Raw genomic sequence first — 16,775 nt, forward strand, 5'->3', positions numbered from 1 at the left:
AGTAGGCTAAAAGTCCAAATTCAGGGTATCAGCTCCAGGGGAAGGCTTTCTCTCTCTCTGTCGGCCTTCTCATCAACCTTCCCCCAGACTAGGAGATTCTCTGCCCAGGGACCCCTCGTCCAAAGGATGTGCTCTGCTCCTGTTGCTGCTTTCTTGGTGGTATGAGGTTCCCCCTCTCTGCTTGCTTCACTTTCCTTTTATCTCTTGTAAGATAAAAGGTGGCAAAGGCCACACCCCAGGGAAACTCCCTTTACATCGGATCAGGGATGTGACGTGAGCAAGGGTGTTATGTTCCACCCTAATCCTCTTAAACCACAGGCAGAGATTATGATTTATAACACAGGAAAATCACAAAATGGAGGACAACCACACAATAGTGGGAATCATGGCCTAACCAAGTTGACACATATTTTTCAGGGACACAATTCAATCCATGACGTGCTAAAAATCATTTCTTAGTAAAAGTACCTATTTGTAAATAATTTACTCTTTTAAAATTGAATTAAACCAAAAATATCCCTGAAGTTTTCTTAAAACCAAACAATAGTTTAGCTTAAGTAGTAAAAAATGTCTGCCTTGAGAATTATGCTGTTCTGAGAACTACCTACGTGGGATCAAACTGATAACACCAACTTGAAAGATTAGATAGGAACCTTAGTGGGCAGTGAGCTTATGTCAGTGGGGGAGCTAACAACTCAGAAAAGGAGAGTGAGAACAGGTTGCAGAACTCAAAGCATGTAATCAATGTCACTAAACGGTACATGTAGAAACTGTTGAATTGGTGTATGTTTTGCTGTGTATATTCTCAACAACCACAACAAAATAAATTAAAAAAGCGAATTAGAGTGGAGTAAAGGGTATTCCTATTGTAATATTTCTCACTGGCTTGCCTTTCAAAATACTTTCTGGAGTGGTAGAGAAAGAGGTGGAGTTACAGAGAAGGCACAGAAATTGTGTGTCTCCATGAGCATGCACAGTGTATATGAAAGCCATTATGTATATCTCGGTGGATAATAAATTGAAAGCCACTGCATTAGATACAGGTAGATTTCACTAAAGAAAAACTGAAGTTTGTAATATGCATAATTTAAACAGGTTTTTGATTTTCATACTCCACTATTTCTAAAACATTAGTCTTTTGCACATCTGTGCAATTTTTGTCATATCTGTGTATTTCAGATTTCCCTACTTTGCATACTCTCATGTTTCTGAAACTTTGTTCATTTCCCCATCATTTTCACAACTTTTTTTTGCCATATCTGCAAATTATTTTTTTATATTGGCTCATTTTTACTTACATTAAAAATGAAACTTTTGTGTCATTGTCATTTTGCTAGATATACATTTGTAAGACATATTAAACTAAAAGCATTACTATTAAAATAAAAAAAAAATTGTTGCATCCACCTAAATTACCTTCTGTACCTCCAATGGCTGGGAAACTGAAGGCCTGTGAGAGAACTCGCTCTGTTATCCTCAATGAAGAAATTTACTATTTCTCTTATTATTAGTTTTTTTAGAAAACTAATTCATATTTCAGCCGTAATACAGAAGATTTTATTAGACTATGCCAATTTCTCCGTATAATTCTAGGCTCAAGCAACTTGCTTCTGAGTAAGCTATGTGTACCTCTTAACATAAGACCAGATGCTTTTGAAGGACTAGTAAATGGGAAGTCAGGGGAGGCAGCTGATGAAATAAGGACAGGGCCGCAGAGGTACTAAAGTAAACACAGGCCAGGTTAAGATTTAAAGGAATTTCCAATTACAACTCCACTGCAGGAATTTATCATTATGACAAAGGACAGGTAATCCTGGATTTCTAAATTTCTCAGTTTATCCCCATCACTTGCAAGTAAAGAGACCACATTTACAAATTTGTTATACTAATAAACATAGAATAATTGACATTGGGACTAAGAATATTTGGGATATTTCGATTATGTGTTCATAGGTAGCCATAAAATTTAGAGTGAAAATATATTCAAATCTGACTTCAATTTTTTCCCTCTCATTTCTATCTTCATCTTTCTATTACCTTGATTTTTGTTTTTACAGTCAAAATTGTCACTTGAAAAAACTAATAACCACAAACTAATAACCAACACAGTCAAGCAAGGAAAGCACATACAGGCTTTCCAATTCTAAGACGTGACATGTTTTGGAAGTTCAAACCACTTTTGGGAGCAACCTCAATGAGCTGCTTATTGGCTGCCAGAAGCCACGGGTGGGTAGCTTCCACCAGGTGACTTTAAACATGAAAATGGTAGTGTTTTAAATAGCTTTTCTCACAGGGGAGTGGAGAAGAGAAAAAGGGAAAGAAAAAGGGGAAGTGGACTAGGAGTCACTTGTAGCTCACTAAATGCTGGTTAAAGACTATAAAAAAGACTATAAAAAAGGACAGTTTAATTTGGGGAAAACCAAAACCATTACCATTGAGTTGATTCTGACTCATGGTGACCCTGTAGGGCAGAGTAGAACTGTCCCATAGGGTTTCCAAGGAGCACCTGGTGGATTCAATCTGCTGACCTTTTGGTTAGCAGCCGTAGATCTTAACCATTACTCTCCATCAGGGTTTCCAATTAGAGGAAGTATTGAGGAAAACCTGAAGCAGACCTGAGTTTCCAAGTCAAGTACAGAGGAGGAGTCCCAGGTAAAGTCCTAATGCATTTCTAAATGTGCACCTCTCTCTTAAATACCTTGACCATACATTCTCAGGCATGCAAGAACTCAAGACATGAGTTGTCAATGAACTTCATTCAACCAAAAGCGAATGAAAGAAGGGTAGAGAAACCATGCTGAAGAGGCTGGGGTTGATTTGGAATTTAGTTGGACAGAGAACTAGGTTAAGCAGCTGTGGTAGCATAGGTACAGAATGGAATGTAAACGCTAAAATTTATAATTAACAAAATGGGAGAAGGGAGACAAAGGTGAGGAGGGAAGAATTTTCATGGTGCTATTTCTTCACTTTTCACATCAAGATGCCACAAGACAATATCAAAAGGTAAAATATATTGTTAAATGACTAATTTTAAAGTTTTTCATAATTTTTCTTAACTTCAGAAGAATCTTCTGATAATTAATTTCATAATTTTGAGAAAATATTTACCAGGTTCAACAATTCTTTGGTTTCACTTCAGCTTTATTCTTTGTTAAAGTAAAACCAAGTTTCGTACTACTTATTTAAAGATAACGTATATAATATGACACACATTTTATTTCATATTAATTTAATTCCTCTCATGGTGTTACTACAGAAATACATAAGTGATCTCTAGGATAATGCCTGGCAAATATTAATGATAGTTATGTCTAGGTGATGGCATTCTGAATAATTTTCATTTACTCTTATTTTTCTAGTATCACTTTTTAAATTAAAGAAAACGTTGTTTTCTCAAAAACAATAAAATCATGGTTCTCTCAAGGAAACAAGTATGTAACCATGGCATTTTCTGTTTGGCTCAATCTTCTACAACAAATTCCAAGTTCTTAACTGCAGAAGGTAAATAAAAATCTTGGAAATATGATAAAGAACCAATTAAGAGTCAGATAATTTAAAAATTGCTGAGGTAAACAGATGACAATTTCAAAGGAAGTTAAACAATCCACTTTTTTGTTGAGTTATATTTTGCTGCCTCTGTAACAGCATAGTTATGCCAAATTATATTCAAATTAATTCTTCTCAACCTCAATATAAATATCTCAAACACTCATGTTTTATGTATAAACCTCCTTTCATATAAAATTAAGCCTTTGCTATGAAACCATGGAGAATCTAAATTTTAAAAAAGAATGTGGTCAAAACTTAGGATCCATTACCTTAACCAGCTGTTCATTTAGCATCTCTAACACATTTCCTCTATTAAAAAGTATTGTCAGAGTGAAGACTTAATGAGAGAATTCGTAATTAAGAGACCGAAAGTCTTGATGAACTTTCAAGGCTTCTGGAGCTTTTCACTGATAATTCATCTGGTAGTTAAAATGGCAACATACCAGAAAGCAGAAAATAAATTCTCTCCATCAGTTTTAATTCAATTCAATCAAGCTGGAATTTTCCAGATAGATAAAAACAAGTGTTGTAGCCCTTCAAAGAATGTATATAAACAGTGGAAAATTTTTTAAAGAAACCCACAACACAGGTAGTGTGTGTGTGAGAGAGAGCAAGAGAGAGAAAAAAAGAAAGAGAAAGGAGAGAGAGAGAGAACACAAATAGTTGAGCTATCTTAACAATGGAATTTGTTTTTGAAAAGCAACTTCTGGGAGAAAGATAAATCTGTCAGTCGTGGGGCTCCACAATGATGTGTTACAGATTAAATTTATTTGTCTGATTGCCTAAGTTAAATCCTCCTTTAAATACAGTGAAACCTGTGAGAGCCAGAACCTGATGGGACAGAGTTGTTTTTCCAGGTCTCACAAGTTTTCTACCTTCAGCAAGGTGCAGTCTTACCACTTTATCGCTTGTTTCAGTGAAAAATATTTGAGTTTCCCTTCTCTGACAGATTCCTGCCTTACACACGTTCTGGCTTTTGCAGGTTTTACTGTATCAGCCTGGATAGTTCATTATCTAGTGTCCTGGTCTCCCAAGTCTGGGTTTGATGACCTACTTATGTGGTACCATAATACCCCACACCTGTGCTATCCTAATACTGATCACACTATATCATAATTGCCTGCGTGACCTTGACTGACCAGTCCCACTTCACCATCCAAGCCTTGAGGGTAGGGGCCCTAACCATAATCCTCTGCATCAATATATATACATATCCCTAGTATCTTGCCCCCAAACCAAACCAAACCAAACCAAACCAAACCAAACCCAACCAAACCCACTGCCATTGAGTTGATTCCGACTCAAAGTGATCCTATAGAGTTTCCGAGGCTGTAAGTCTTCACAGAAGCAGGCTGCCACATCCTTCTCCTGCAGGTTGGCTAGTGGGTTCGAACCTCCGACCTTTTGGTTAGCAGCCAACTGTTTTAACCACTGTGCCACCAAGGCTCCTCGGTATCTTGTCCTGGTCCTGGCATATCATGTACTCAATAAACAAAATTATGTACTCAAAAGAACAACAATTTCTGTTGTTGAATAAATTACTGCTTAGTGAGGGGAAATGTACAAATGCTCAAGTTACTATCAAGAAAAGGATTTCAATGAGATGCTGAACACATTTCACAGGGGTGGGGGTGGGCCAACAATTTCACTCATCCCAGGGATTCAGGATATCTGGCTATCCTGGCCTGGCCTCCCCAAAAAGGGAAATAGTGAAAAAAGAATTATTTGAGAAATTTAATCCATGTTCAAAACAAATTAGGCACTCCATCTGGAATAAAGATTGTTGTTGTTAGGTGCGGTCAAGTCGTTTTCAACTCATAGTGACCCCATGTGACAGAGTAGAACTGCTCCACAGGGGCAATAGTTAAGCACTTGATTGCTAACCCAAAGGTCAGCAGATCGAACCCACCAGTGGCTCTGCTGGAGAAAAGACCCAGTGATCGGCTCCCATAAAGATTACAGCCTAGGAAACCCTATGAGCAGTTCTACTCTGTCATATAGGGTTGCTATGAGTTGAAATCAACTTGCTGGCATGCAACTACGACAATAATCTTTATGGGATTAGATCACCAGGTTGTTCTCCCACAGAGCCGCTGGATGGGTTTGAATCATCAACCTTTTGGTTAGTAGCCAAATGCTTAACCATTTGTGCTACCAGGGTGCCTTAGAATAAAAATTAGCTCTGTCTAAATCCCCCCAAAAAATTAATTATCCAAAGGAAGGACAACGATCCCACCTCCAAGAAATCTGATTATTTGTGAAGTAAGGGGATGGTAGAGAACCCCATTCGGTATGTGCTATCATCATTTCTTCCAATTAAAAACATATTAAACTTCAGGTGTTTCACATGCTGCATTTTGGGAGCATTCATAAATTAAATACAGGAACCTTCTAGAATTCAACATGCCAGTGTGTATGCAAACAAGGGCCTGATGAACCAGAAAAACACCTGCAGGTCTTAAGAGAAAGGTAAAACCTCAGAAATGTTTGCCCAGCTTTCTGAAAACAACATGACAATCTGGTGACAAGCCCTCATCATGGGGTGTCTGTTTGTTAGCAACTCAGTGTGGTTCCACAGAAATCAAGGAGAAGCAGGAAGAAGGGAGAGGAAAGGGACAGAGGTAAGGTGAAGGGAGCAGCTTATTTCAGTGCTACTTTCTCCAAGAGCTTGTTACACTTTTAGATGATGAATAAGCCCAAGTCTTTTTATCAAATGGTGCTGTAACAACTGGGTATCCATCTGTTATGGGTTGAATTGTGTCCCCCCAAAAGTATGTTGAAGTCCCAACCCCCGCTACCTGTGAATGTGACCTTATTTGGAAATAGGGTTTTTGCAGATGAAATGAAGTTAACATAAGGTCATACTGGAGTAGGGTGGGCCTTAATGCAGTATGACTGGTGTCTTTATTAAAAGAGGAGGGACACACAGGGCGGAGGCAGAGATTGGAGTTATGTTGCCACAAGCCAAGGAACACCTGAGGCTACCAGAAGCTAGACGAGGCAAGGAAGGATCTTCCCCTAGAGCCTTGAGTGGGAGCATGGCCATGCCAACACCTTGACTTTGGATTTCTAGCCTCTAGAACTGTAAGAAAATTAATTTCTGTTGTTTTAAGCCACAGAGTTTGTGATAATTTGTTACCATAGTCCTAAAAAAGTGTTCTTAGTACACTATCCTAAAAAAAAAAAACCCAAACCCATTGCCATTAAGTAAATTTCAACTCATAGCAACCCTATAGGAGCCCTGGTGGTCCAGTGGTTTTTGAAGCCTGATGGCGCAGTGGCTAAGAGCTCAGCTGTTAACCAAAAGGTCAGTAGTTCAAATCCACCAGCCGCTCCTTGGAAAGCTTATGCGGAAGTTCTACTCTGTCCTATAGGGTCACTATGAGTCAGAATCGACTCGACGGCAGTGGATGATGATGACGATCTTAAAAAAAATTATTTTGAGATGTAACATAGATGTACACATAAAAACCAAAACAAACAAACAAACAAAAGAACAATTCAAAGACAGTGCCTTGGTTATCTAGTGCTGCTATAGCTACAAGTGGATGGCTTTAACAAAGAGAAATTTATTCTCTCACAGTCTAGTAGGCTAGAAGTCCAACTATAGGGCGCCAGCTTCAGAGAAAGGCTCTCTCTCTGTTAGCTCTGGAGGAAGGTCCTTGTCGTCAATCTTCCCTTGGTCTAGGAGCTTCTCTGTGCAGGAACCCCACATCTAAAGGATGTGCTCTACTCCTGGTGCTACTTTCTCGGTGGTATGAAGTCTTCCTATCTCTCTTCTGGCTTCTCTTTTATATCTCAAAAGAGATTGACTTAAAACAAAACCCAATCTTGCAGATTGAGTCCTGCCTCATTAACAGAAGTGCCTCTAATCCTGCATCATTAATGTTATAGAGGCAGAATTTACAATGCTTGGGAAAATCATATCAGATGACAAAATGGTAGACAATCACATAATGCTGAGAATCACGGTCTAGCCAAGGTGATACACATTTTTGGGGGACACAGTTCAATCCATAACAGATAACAAGGAGAGAAAAGGAGGCAGAATCCATAGTTGGTTAAGGTTTGGTGCTCAGGCTCTGGATTCAGACAGTTTATGACCAAACCCAGATTCATTTCTCTGTAAAATGGGACTCACTGTCACCTAGCTGTAGTATTAAGTGTGGGACACGGACACACACACACACACACACACACACACACACTGAGGGGGAGTCCAGGAAAGAAAGGGAACATTTTTTAAATAGTGTGGTCAATTCTGCTCACTGTGTTACTCAACGCAAACATATCCCTTGCAGGCTCACTTTCCAAGGGTTTCTCCTACAAGTGTACCTCACCTTCCTGAATACGTCTAAAGAAAAATTTTGTTTTGTTTTGGTTTGGTTTTTCTATGTGGCCTCTAATTCTAAACCTCTTTATTTGCAGTTTAGCTGAAGAAACCGTGCTCTGTTCCAGAGCTGGAGGACAATCTAGCTAACTGGGCTTACTGAAAAAGGTAATCGTCCAACGTCTAAACATGGCAGCTGAAGCTCCAACATGAGAGCTTCCTAACTGACTTTGCTTTTGGAATATAACTCTATATAAAATGCAAATCTACATCTATTTACTGTCTAAATCTTGACTTTCTGTGACTACAGAAAAGTTGCAACTTCTCTGGGCTTCAGTTTTATTTATTTGTAAAATGCGGGATGGATTTAAGGGGTTCTCTCAGCTCTAAAATTCTGAATTCTCTAAAATTGAAAGTCCATGAAGAGATCACCAACTTCCCTACTGCCCCAAAGGATTCTTCACATGAGGTCCATAAACTTCTAGAAGATCCATAGACCCAGAGGTCAGAGTTAAAAGCTTATACCAGAATAGCTGGGAATGCACCAGAACAAAGTTAAGAACCACGGCCCTAGAACGCTAGCTATGTTGCTTTTTAACAGGGAGTTCTTGAAAATCCTCTGGCAATTCCAAAAGATCTGAGGGAGGAAGAAGGGTGAGGAAGGTGGTTAGACCCTCTACTCAGAGTGACTCCTTTGCTCCTGGGTTAGGCCATCATCGCTTTCTCCGGCTCCTAGTGGTATAAGGAGGGCAGAATATACAAGAGCTGAAATTCAGAATAATAAATTTTTCAGTGATCCCATAGAGTCCCCAGACACTGCTACCAGCTAAGACACACAAGTGGCTACAGTGTTTCAGATTCCCACCCCAAAACACATTGGGACTGTTTTTCCCCTGCCTCATCTTAGTCCTCAGCATTCCTCAAAAAATCACGGATTTCCCTGGCTTGCTGGGATATGCCAGCTACCTAGAGATCAAGATGCCAGAAATTTGGGAAAGTACAGGGAAGGAACAAACCAGTGAGGGAAAGGACTCTTGTTTATCTCTGGAAGTTTTAGTTCAGAGGATTAATTTCTGAGTAGCAGCCTTCAACCTCTGAAATGTCAGGAATTTAATACATAAACGAAGGAAGCCAATGAGTGCCATATGTCTCTTATTAAAAATGAATTCCAAGGGGCCTTGATCAATAGACTAGATAGAAAAAGGGAAAGAAAGTCTGGGCTGCTGTCTGTAACGAACAGTTGTTTTATTAAAACCAACTTTGGTCAGACTCCTAGCAATGTTAAATCTTTTAAAGGAACAGCCTGTAAAGCTAAAAAAGTCACAGGGGGATTGAACTTGCACCCACCCACACTTAGGGGCAAACGTTTGCATCTTTACTCCAGCTGCAGGAAGTATCCTCTCTCAGCAGAACAGGTTGGGTAGCACCTGGAAAGGGCAGGCTGTGTATGTCATGAGGGGTGGATCCTGATCCTGTAGAACCTGGGTTTGGGGGAGCCTTAAGCCAGGACAGGAAGCTCAGCATTTGATTAGAGCATGCCACCCACACTATTGCAAATTCAGAAGTCAGTAAGTTACACTTATTGGAATATGCATCTACTTTGACGTTACTTTAGTTAAACTTGTTTTAGAAGTTGTTAAACATTTTCCTATGTACATTCTCTTTGCTGTGACGAGTAGGAACTATCTTTCCCTCCCACTTGTTGTTCAGTTGTACAAAGTTTTGGTAAACAGAAAGCCCTGTGGTTGTCATATTCTTAAAATGAGGAAGTAAGGGGAGAAATAGAAGGGAACATCAACTGCCCAACAAGAATGGCTAGGCAGATATGAGAGGGTAGAGGGGGTTGGAAGCTGGCAGAAAGGACAGAAAAAGAGTGGAGGGAGGAAGCGGGCTGTCTGTCTTATTAGGGGGAGAGCAATTGGGAGTATGTAGCAAGGTGTATATAAGTTTCTGTGTGAGAGACTGACTTGATTTGTAAATTTTCACTTAAAGCACAATAAAAAAAAAAAAGAATGGCTGGGCAGGTGACAGTGGTAAAAAAGTATTTTGTAAAACATAGTTAAATTAAAAAAACAAGTAAAAAAGAGTTTATCCCTGCTAAACTGGAAAAGAGGCAAGACGTTATTGTTGAATGGTGGCTATGACAGAACCCTACGTTTGGCTGTATTAATTTGAATATCGACAACACTGAGTATTAGATTAAAAGAAAGTGACAAAAGCATCCAAAAAGCCAGATATTAGGAGTTTGGATAGCTATTGGGATCTTATGATTGTCTTTAGTTTGAATATAATATGGCTCCTTTGCTGGGTCACCTTGATTCAAGGTGGGAAAATCAAAGGAAGGAGTTCAGGAGCTTGGTTGACAGTTCAGAGATCTTCTAGCACCCCCCCACCCCCCCAAAAAAGCTTAAGTTACCCTCATGGGGCAGTAAGTAAACCAAATGCCTGCAATAGTTGTTGGAACTTGGTTCCTTAAATCCTCGCAGAAGGCCCTACAGAACACCTTTCAAGGCCTGGCAGCTTTGCTACAATTTATGCTGGACACTTCTCCATGCTTCCTCTTTAGCATTTTACACAGATCTCAAGAGACCTGAGGGAAAGTTCCTCTGGTGACACTTCAGAAATTCAAGTCACATACATACCTCATCTCCATGCATATTTGCCACGTATTTGAACTCCGGAACCCCAATTCTGTGTTCCTTTGGAAACCGCCCCACAACAAGAACCCACAGGTTTCTACCTTTACAGGGAAGAAAAAGAGAAAAGTAAGTTGTCTCTTAAAATGACAAATGAACTCCGGGGAGAATGAGACTAAGAAACAAAGGATGCTATTTCTTCCACCTGATTACTTTAATGTCATCTCATGGTGGCTTAAGTTCATAGAGAGTAACACTTCTGTGCTTACAGTGGCTCTTAGTTTACTGCCAGCTAAAATCTTTTCAATTTAATGTAAATATTCTAACTTATTATTTTTTTAATTGAAGACTTATCAGGCTACATCTTATTTTTCCAAAATGTTTATATACTTTGCGATTAGATTCTAGGATCTTATAGAAATGATCTTGCTAATTCACACAATTACACAAAGTTACTGTTGATGATTGACTGAGAGCGTGTCATGGCTTACAATGCAAGGAAATTGGAGGAAAAAAAAGCAACAACAATAAAACATGTAGCTCAGAAGGGAGGTTGTTTTAAAAGAAGAAATCTTGAAGCTTGTATTCAAATACTTATGTGACACTATCCCTTAGCACCCACTTTGATGTCCTTGAGTCCTAGCAAGTAAACTGGAAACCCTAAGCACCCTAATCATGCCCTAAGGAAAACTTCAAAGTCCGAGCTCTGCCACAGACTGTGTTGATTTGGGGAAGAAAGGGCAGAGATAAAGATCATTGAGGCTTTGCTACGTGCAGGCATTGCTCCTGATACTGCAGTTCATGTGACCTCAGGTAACCCCTTGTCATGACCCACTAAGATTATCACCCAAATTTACAAGTTATTAACAAGTTTTACAAAAGAGAAAACTGATCTTTGAAAATATTAAGTCAACTGCTTATGATCACAAGGCCAATGAGAGGCTGTGATTTGAGCCCCAGAGTCAAGAATTGAACTCCAGTCCATTTGAGGTTTAATTCCATTTCAATTCTAGTGTTCCTTCCACTAATGAAAACTGTGCGTCTCTCAAGAGGTTTGGCTTTCTAATTAGTAAAATTAAGAAGTCCCTTTTCAGTTCTAAAATTGGCTTTTTTGATACTAATAGTTTAAAATCAGGGTTTGGGGTATGTTTGATATCTATCGTGTATATACAAAGTTAAAATATCTGTGATATCTAAGACTTAGGTGGAATTTAAGAACCCAGGAAAGGAATTTAATAGCAACCAAAAGGGTCACTATGAGTCGGAACTGATTCCAGGCACACAACAACAATGGACTAATGTTGAGTAGGTTTCTGGAGAATTTCAGATCTAGTTTTTTAAATCAGAGAGGACTAAGGTGCCATGAGGGATCTAGGGAGAAGCAGATACTGGACTTGCCTTTATCAACATTTATTCATAACTTATTATAACAATATTTTAGGGAAATTTGTCATGACAGGATTATGCTTGAAATTCAGTAATGACAGGAATCCCAGAAAACATCGATAAAATGCAGTTTTTCTGATGCCATCTCTTCAGCGCAGAATTCTAATTCATTCATTCATATATCCATTTATTATATTTTGTCATTTCAATTTTTATTGTGGTGAAATATATACAACAAAACATTTGCCATTTCAACCATTTGTACAATTCAGTAACAATTATATTCACCATGTTATGCAACCATCACCAATATATTTATTGGTGATGGTTGCACGCTCTCTCTCCATACACACACACACACACACTTGGATTAAAGCTCTATCCAAGCACTGAACTAGGTGATGAAACTGTGCAGATAAGTCATACTCTCTATGTCCAATGAGCTGCTGATCCAGTGAAGACTAGCAGCACATAAACATATAATTACACTAGAGTGTGATATATATACATACAATAATAAAGGTGTGTGTAAGGTACTTTTGTGGATGCAGTCTAAAAGAAGAAATGGTTAACTTTTTCTAAGGAGTGGGATCATGAAAAGCTTTACAGATGATACATCTGAGAAGGGTTCTGAAGGATGATTTAAGTTTGCCATGTGGACAAATATAGTCCATCTACTGATGCCCCACTAGAACCATTTGATTAAGCAGAACACTCCATTCCCTTATGGTATCAATTCTCAGGTCATCTGGAGCTTCAATTCTACATAGTGATCATTTTCATAGGAAGCAAGTAAGAGCTTTTTCTGAATGGGCTGTTGAACCTGACTCTAGGTATGCTTCTGGGGGAATTCTTCTCTGTAGTTATAAATCCTTTTAAAGCTAGAATATTCACAGATTACTACAGAACATGGTATAGTCCCCTCATGGGCAAGATAAAAATTCAATATCTTCATCATAACACTTATCAATGTTTATTTATAACCCTGCATCAGCAACAGCTGGCCTATTACATAAGGGATAGCATAAGACAACAGAAAACCTGATGTGACTTGGATATCCAATATTATTTGGTTGAAGGAATGAGGGAATTCAAACAGATAAAACCTAAGTGAAGAGGTACTTTGACGGGTAATCCAATCCCAGTTTTAGCACAAATGGCCCTTAAGTGAACTGCAAGATGAGAAACTTACCTTGCTCGACCTCAATGGCACAAAGTCTGAGAATGAAAATGAACCAATAGATGCGGGAGGTACATGTAATCCTTTTGGAATGACAGGCCTCTTGAAGGGTTTTAACCACTCTCCCCAACTGATACTGGCTATCTCTGGCCCAGACCAGAATAAACGCACAAAGGACAAACTATTTACTTTACCGAGCATGATGTCTTCCTCCAGGGACTGGCCCCTCCTGATAACATGCCCAAAGTACGTGACATGAAGTCTCGCCATCCTCGCTTCTACGGTGCATTCTGGCTGTACTTCTTCCGAGACAGAATTGTTTGTTCGTCTGGCAGTCTATTGTATGTTCAATGTTCTTTGCCAACACCATAATTCAAAGGCACTAATTCTTCTTTGTTGTTGTTAGGTGCCATCTAGGTGGTTCTGACTCACAGGGGCCCCATGCACAACAGAACGAACACTGCCTGGTCCTGAGCCATCCTTACAATCGTTGTTATGCTTGAGCCCATTGTTTCAGCCACTGTGTCAATCCACCTCGTTGAGGGTCTTCCTCTTTTCTACTGACCCTGTACTTTGCCAAGCATGATGTCCTTCTCCAGGGACTGAGCCCTCCTGACAAAATGCCCGAAGTATGTAACAGGCAGTCTCGCCATCCTTGCTTCTAAGAAGCATTCTGGTTGTACTTCTTCCGAGACAGTTTGTTCGTTCTTTTGGAAGTCCAGGATATATTCAATATTCTTTGCCAACACCACAATTCAAAGGTGTCAATTCTTCTTCAGTCTTCCTCATTCATTGTCCAGCTTTCACATGCATATGATGCGATTGAAAATACCATGGCTTGGGCCAGGCACACCTTAGTCTTCAAGGTGACATCTTTGCTTCTCAACACTTTAAAGAGGTCCTTTGCAGCAGATTTGCCCAATCCAATATGTCTTTTGATTTCTTGACTGCTACTTCCATGGCTATTGATTGTGGATCCAAGTAAAATGAAATCCTTGACAACTTCGATCTTTTCTCCATTCATCATGATGTTGCTTATTGGTCCAGTTGTGAGAATTTGTTTTCTTTATGCTGAGGTGCAATCCATACTGAAGGTTGTGGTTTCTGATCTTCATCAGTAAGTACTTCAAGTCCTCTTCACCTTCAGCAGGCAAGGTTGTGTCATTTGTACAACGCAGGTTGTTAATGAGTCTTCCTCCAATCCTGATGCCCCGTTTTTCTTCATGTAGTCCAGCTTCTCGGATTATTTGCTCAGCATACAGATGGAATAGATACAGTGAAAGAATACAACCCTGACGCACACCTTTCCTGACTTTAAACCAATCAGTATCCCCTTGTTCTATCCGAACAACTGACTCTTGATCTATGTACAGGTTCCTCATGAGCACAATTAAGTGTTTTGGAATTCGCATTCTTAACAATGTTATCCACAGTTTGTTATGATCCACACAGCCGAATGCCTTTGCATAGTCAATAAAACACAGGTAAACATCCTTCTGGTATTCTCTGCTTTCAGCCAGGATCCAACTGACATCAGCAATGATATCCCTGGCTCCACGTCCTCTTCTGAAACCAGGCTGAATTTCTGGCAATTCCCTGTTAATATACTGCTGTAGCCGGTTTTGAATGATCTTCAGCAAAATTTTGCTTGCGTGTGATATTAATGATATTGTTCTATAATTTCCACATTCGGTTGGATCACCTTTCTTGGGAATAGGCATAAATATGGATCTCTTCCAGTCAGTTGGCCAGGAAGCTGTCTTCCATATTTCTTGGCATAGATGAGTGAGCACTTCCAGCGCTGCATCTGTTTGTTGAAACATCTCAATTGATATTCCATCAATTCCTGGAGCCTTGTTTTTCGCCAATGCCTTCAGAGCAGCTTGGACTTCTTCCTTCAGTACCATCGGTTCCTGATCTCATGCCAGCTCTTGGAATGGCTGAACGACTAATTCTTTTTGGTATAATGACTCTGTGTATTCCTTCCATCTTCTTTTGATGCTTCCTGCGTTGTTTAATATTTTCCCAGTAGAATTCTTCACTATTGCAACTCAAGGCTTGAATTTTTTTTCAGTTCTTTCAGCTTGAGAAACGCCGAGCGTGTTCTTCCCTTTTGGTTTTTTATCTCCAAATCTTTGCACGTCATTATAATACTTTACTTTTCCTTCTCGAGCTGCCCTTTGAAATCTTCTTTTCAGTTCTTTTACTTCATTTCTTCCTTTTGCTTTAGCTGCTTGATGTTCGAGAGCAAGTTTCACAGTCTCCTCTGATACCCATCTTGGTCTTTTCTTTCTTTCCTGTCTTTTCAGTGACCTCTTGCTTTCTTCATGTATGACGTCCTCGATGTCATTCAACAATTCATCTCATCTTTAGTAATTAATGTTCAGTGTGTCAAATCTATTCTTGAGATGGTCTCTTAATTCAGGTGGGATATACTCAAGGTTGTATTTTGGCTCTTGTGGCCTTTTTCTGATTTTCTTCAGTTTCAGCTTTAACTTGCCTATGGGTAATTGATGGTCTGTTCCACAGTCAGCTCCTGGCCTTGTTCTGACTGATGATATAGAACTTTTCCATTGTCTCTTTCCACAGATGTAGTCGATTTGATTTCTGTGTGTTCCATCTGGTGAGGTCCATGTGTATAGTCGCCATTTATGTTGATGAAAAAGGTATTTGCAATGAAGCAGTAGTTGGTCTTGCAAAATTCTATCATTCAATTTCCAGCATTGTTTCTATCGCCAAGACCATATTTTCTAATTACTGATCCTTCTTCATTTCCAACTTTCGGATTCCAAAAACCCACTGCCGTCGAGTCGATTCCGACTCAACAAATGAAGGTACCGAAAGCTTTACTCCATCCACGTCATTAAGGTTGACTCTACTTTGAGGAGGCAGCTCTTCCCCCAGTCATCTTTTGAGTGCCTTCCAACCTGGGGGGCTCATCTTCCGGCACAATATGAGGCAATGTTCTGCTGCTATCCCTAAGGTTTTCACTAGCTAATTCCTTTCAGAAGTAGACTGCTTCTTCCTAGTCTGTCTTAGTCTGGAAGCTCAGCTGAAACCTGTCCTCCATGGGTGACCCTGCTGGTATTTGAATAATGGTGGCATAGCTTCCAGCATCACAGCAACATGCAAGCCCCCACAGTAGGACAAACTGACAGACATGTGGGGGAATTCTTCTTTAGTCCTCCTTATTCATTATCCAGCTTTCACATGCTTATGAAGTAACTTAAAATACCATGGTTTGGGTCAGGTGCACCTTAGTTCTCAAGGTGATATCCAATATTCAGTGCCGTGTTAAACTTAGGTGTGGTCATGTGACTTGCTCTGGCCAATGGAATGTGGGTAGAAATGACATCTGTAACTCTGGACAGAAGCTTCAAGAGCCAAAGCATGGTTCACCAATTCTTTTCCCTCTGTCACAGACAGGCAAGGTTTTGATCGAGGCTGCTCTGTCAGCTTGTGTCATGGAAGGAAGATATTAAGGAACAGAGTCACAGCTAACCAACAATGGACATACAATGTGAGTGAGACATAAGCCTTTATTTTATGGTTATAATACGCTGAGATTTTGGAGGTCTTCTACTTCTGCAGCATAATCAAGCCTACCCAGTCTGATACACTTTTTCCTTCAAATTTTATTTATTTTGTTGTTGTTATTGAGAATATATATAGCAAAACCTATACCAATTCAACA

General features: G+C 39.5%; 2 protein-coding genes across 15 annotated transcripts in view; one reads left to right on the forward strand and one right to left on the reverse strand.

Moving 5' to 3' along the window:
- The window catches only part of MDM2 (MDM2 proto-oncogene), a 126,462-nt gene that overhangs the window by 80,315 nt on the left and 29,372 nt on the right, over positions 1-16,775 (forward strand). For 8 of the 11 annotated variants that reach the window (XR_007517264.1, XR_007517265.1, XR_007517266.1 and 5 more), the window contains 2 exons: positions 7,978-8,047; positions 16,504-16,601. Coding sequence is in view for 1 of the 11 variants with exons in the window: in XM_049883839.1 (XP_049739796.1) it covers positions 2,058-2,147 (90 nt within the window). In the remaining 10 variants the exon portion in view is untranslated. Of the gene's footprint in view, positions 1-2,057; positions 3,011-7,977; positions 8,048-16,503; positions 16,602-16,775 lie in introns of those variants that run through there. The other 3 variants (XR_007517270.1, XR_007517263.1, XM_049883839.1) reach the window with 3 other exon arrangements.
- CPM (carboxypeptidase M) overlaps positions 1-16,775 on the reverse strand; it is a 113,366-nt gene that overhangs the window by 23,651 nt on the left and 72,940 nt on the right. For all 4 annotated transcript variants that reach the window (XM_049883843.1, XM_049883846.1, XM_049883845.1 and 1 more), the window contains one exon: positions 10,522-10,619. In XM_049883843.1, coding sequence (XP_049739800.1) covers positions 10,522-10,619 — 98 coding nt within the window. The remainder of the gene's footprint in view (positions 1-10,521; positions 10,620-16,775) is intronic.

This window comes from Elephas maximus, chromosome 4, assembly GCF_024166365.1.
Source record: "Elephas maximus indicus isolate mEleMax1 chromosome 4, mEleMax1 primary haplotype, whole genome shotgun sequence".
NCBI lineage: Eukaryota > Metazoa > Chordata > Mammalia > Proboscidea > Elephantidae > Elephas > Elephas maximus.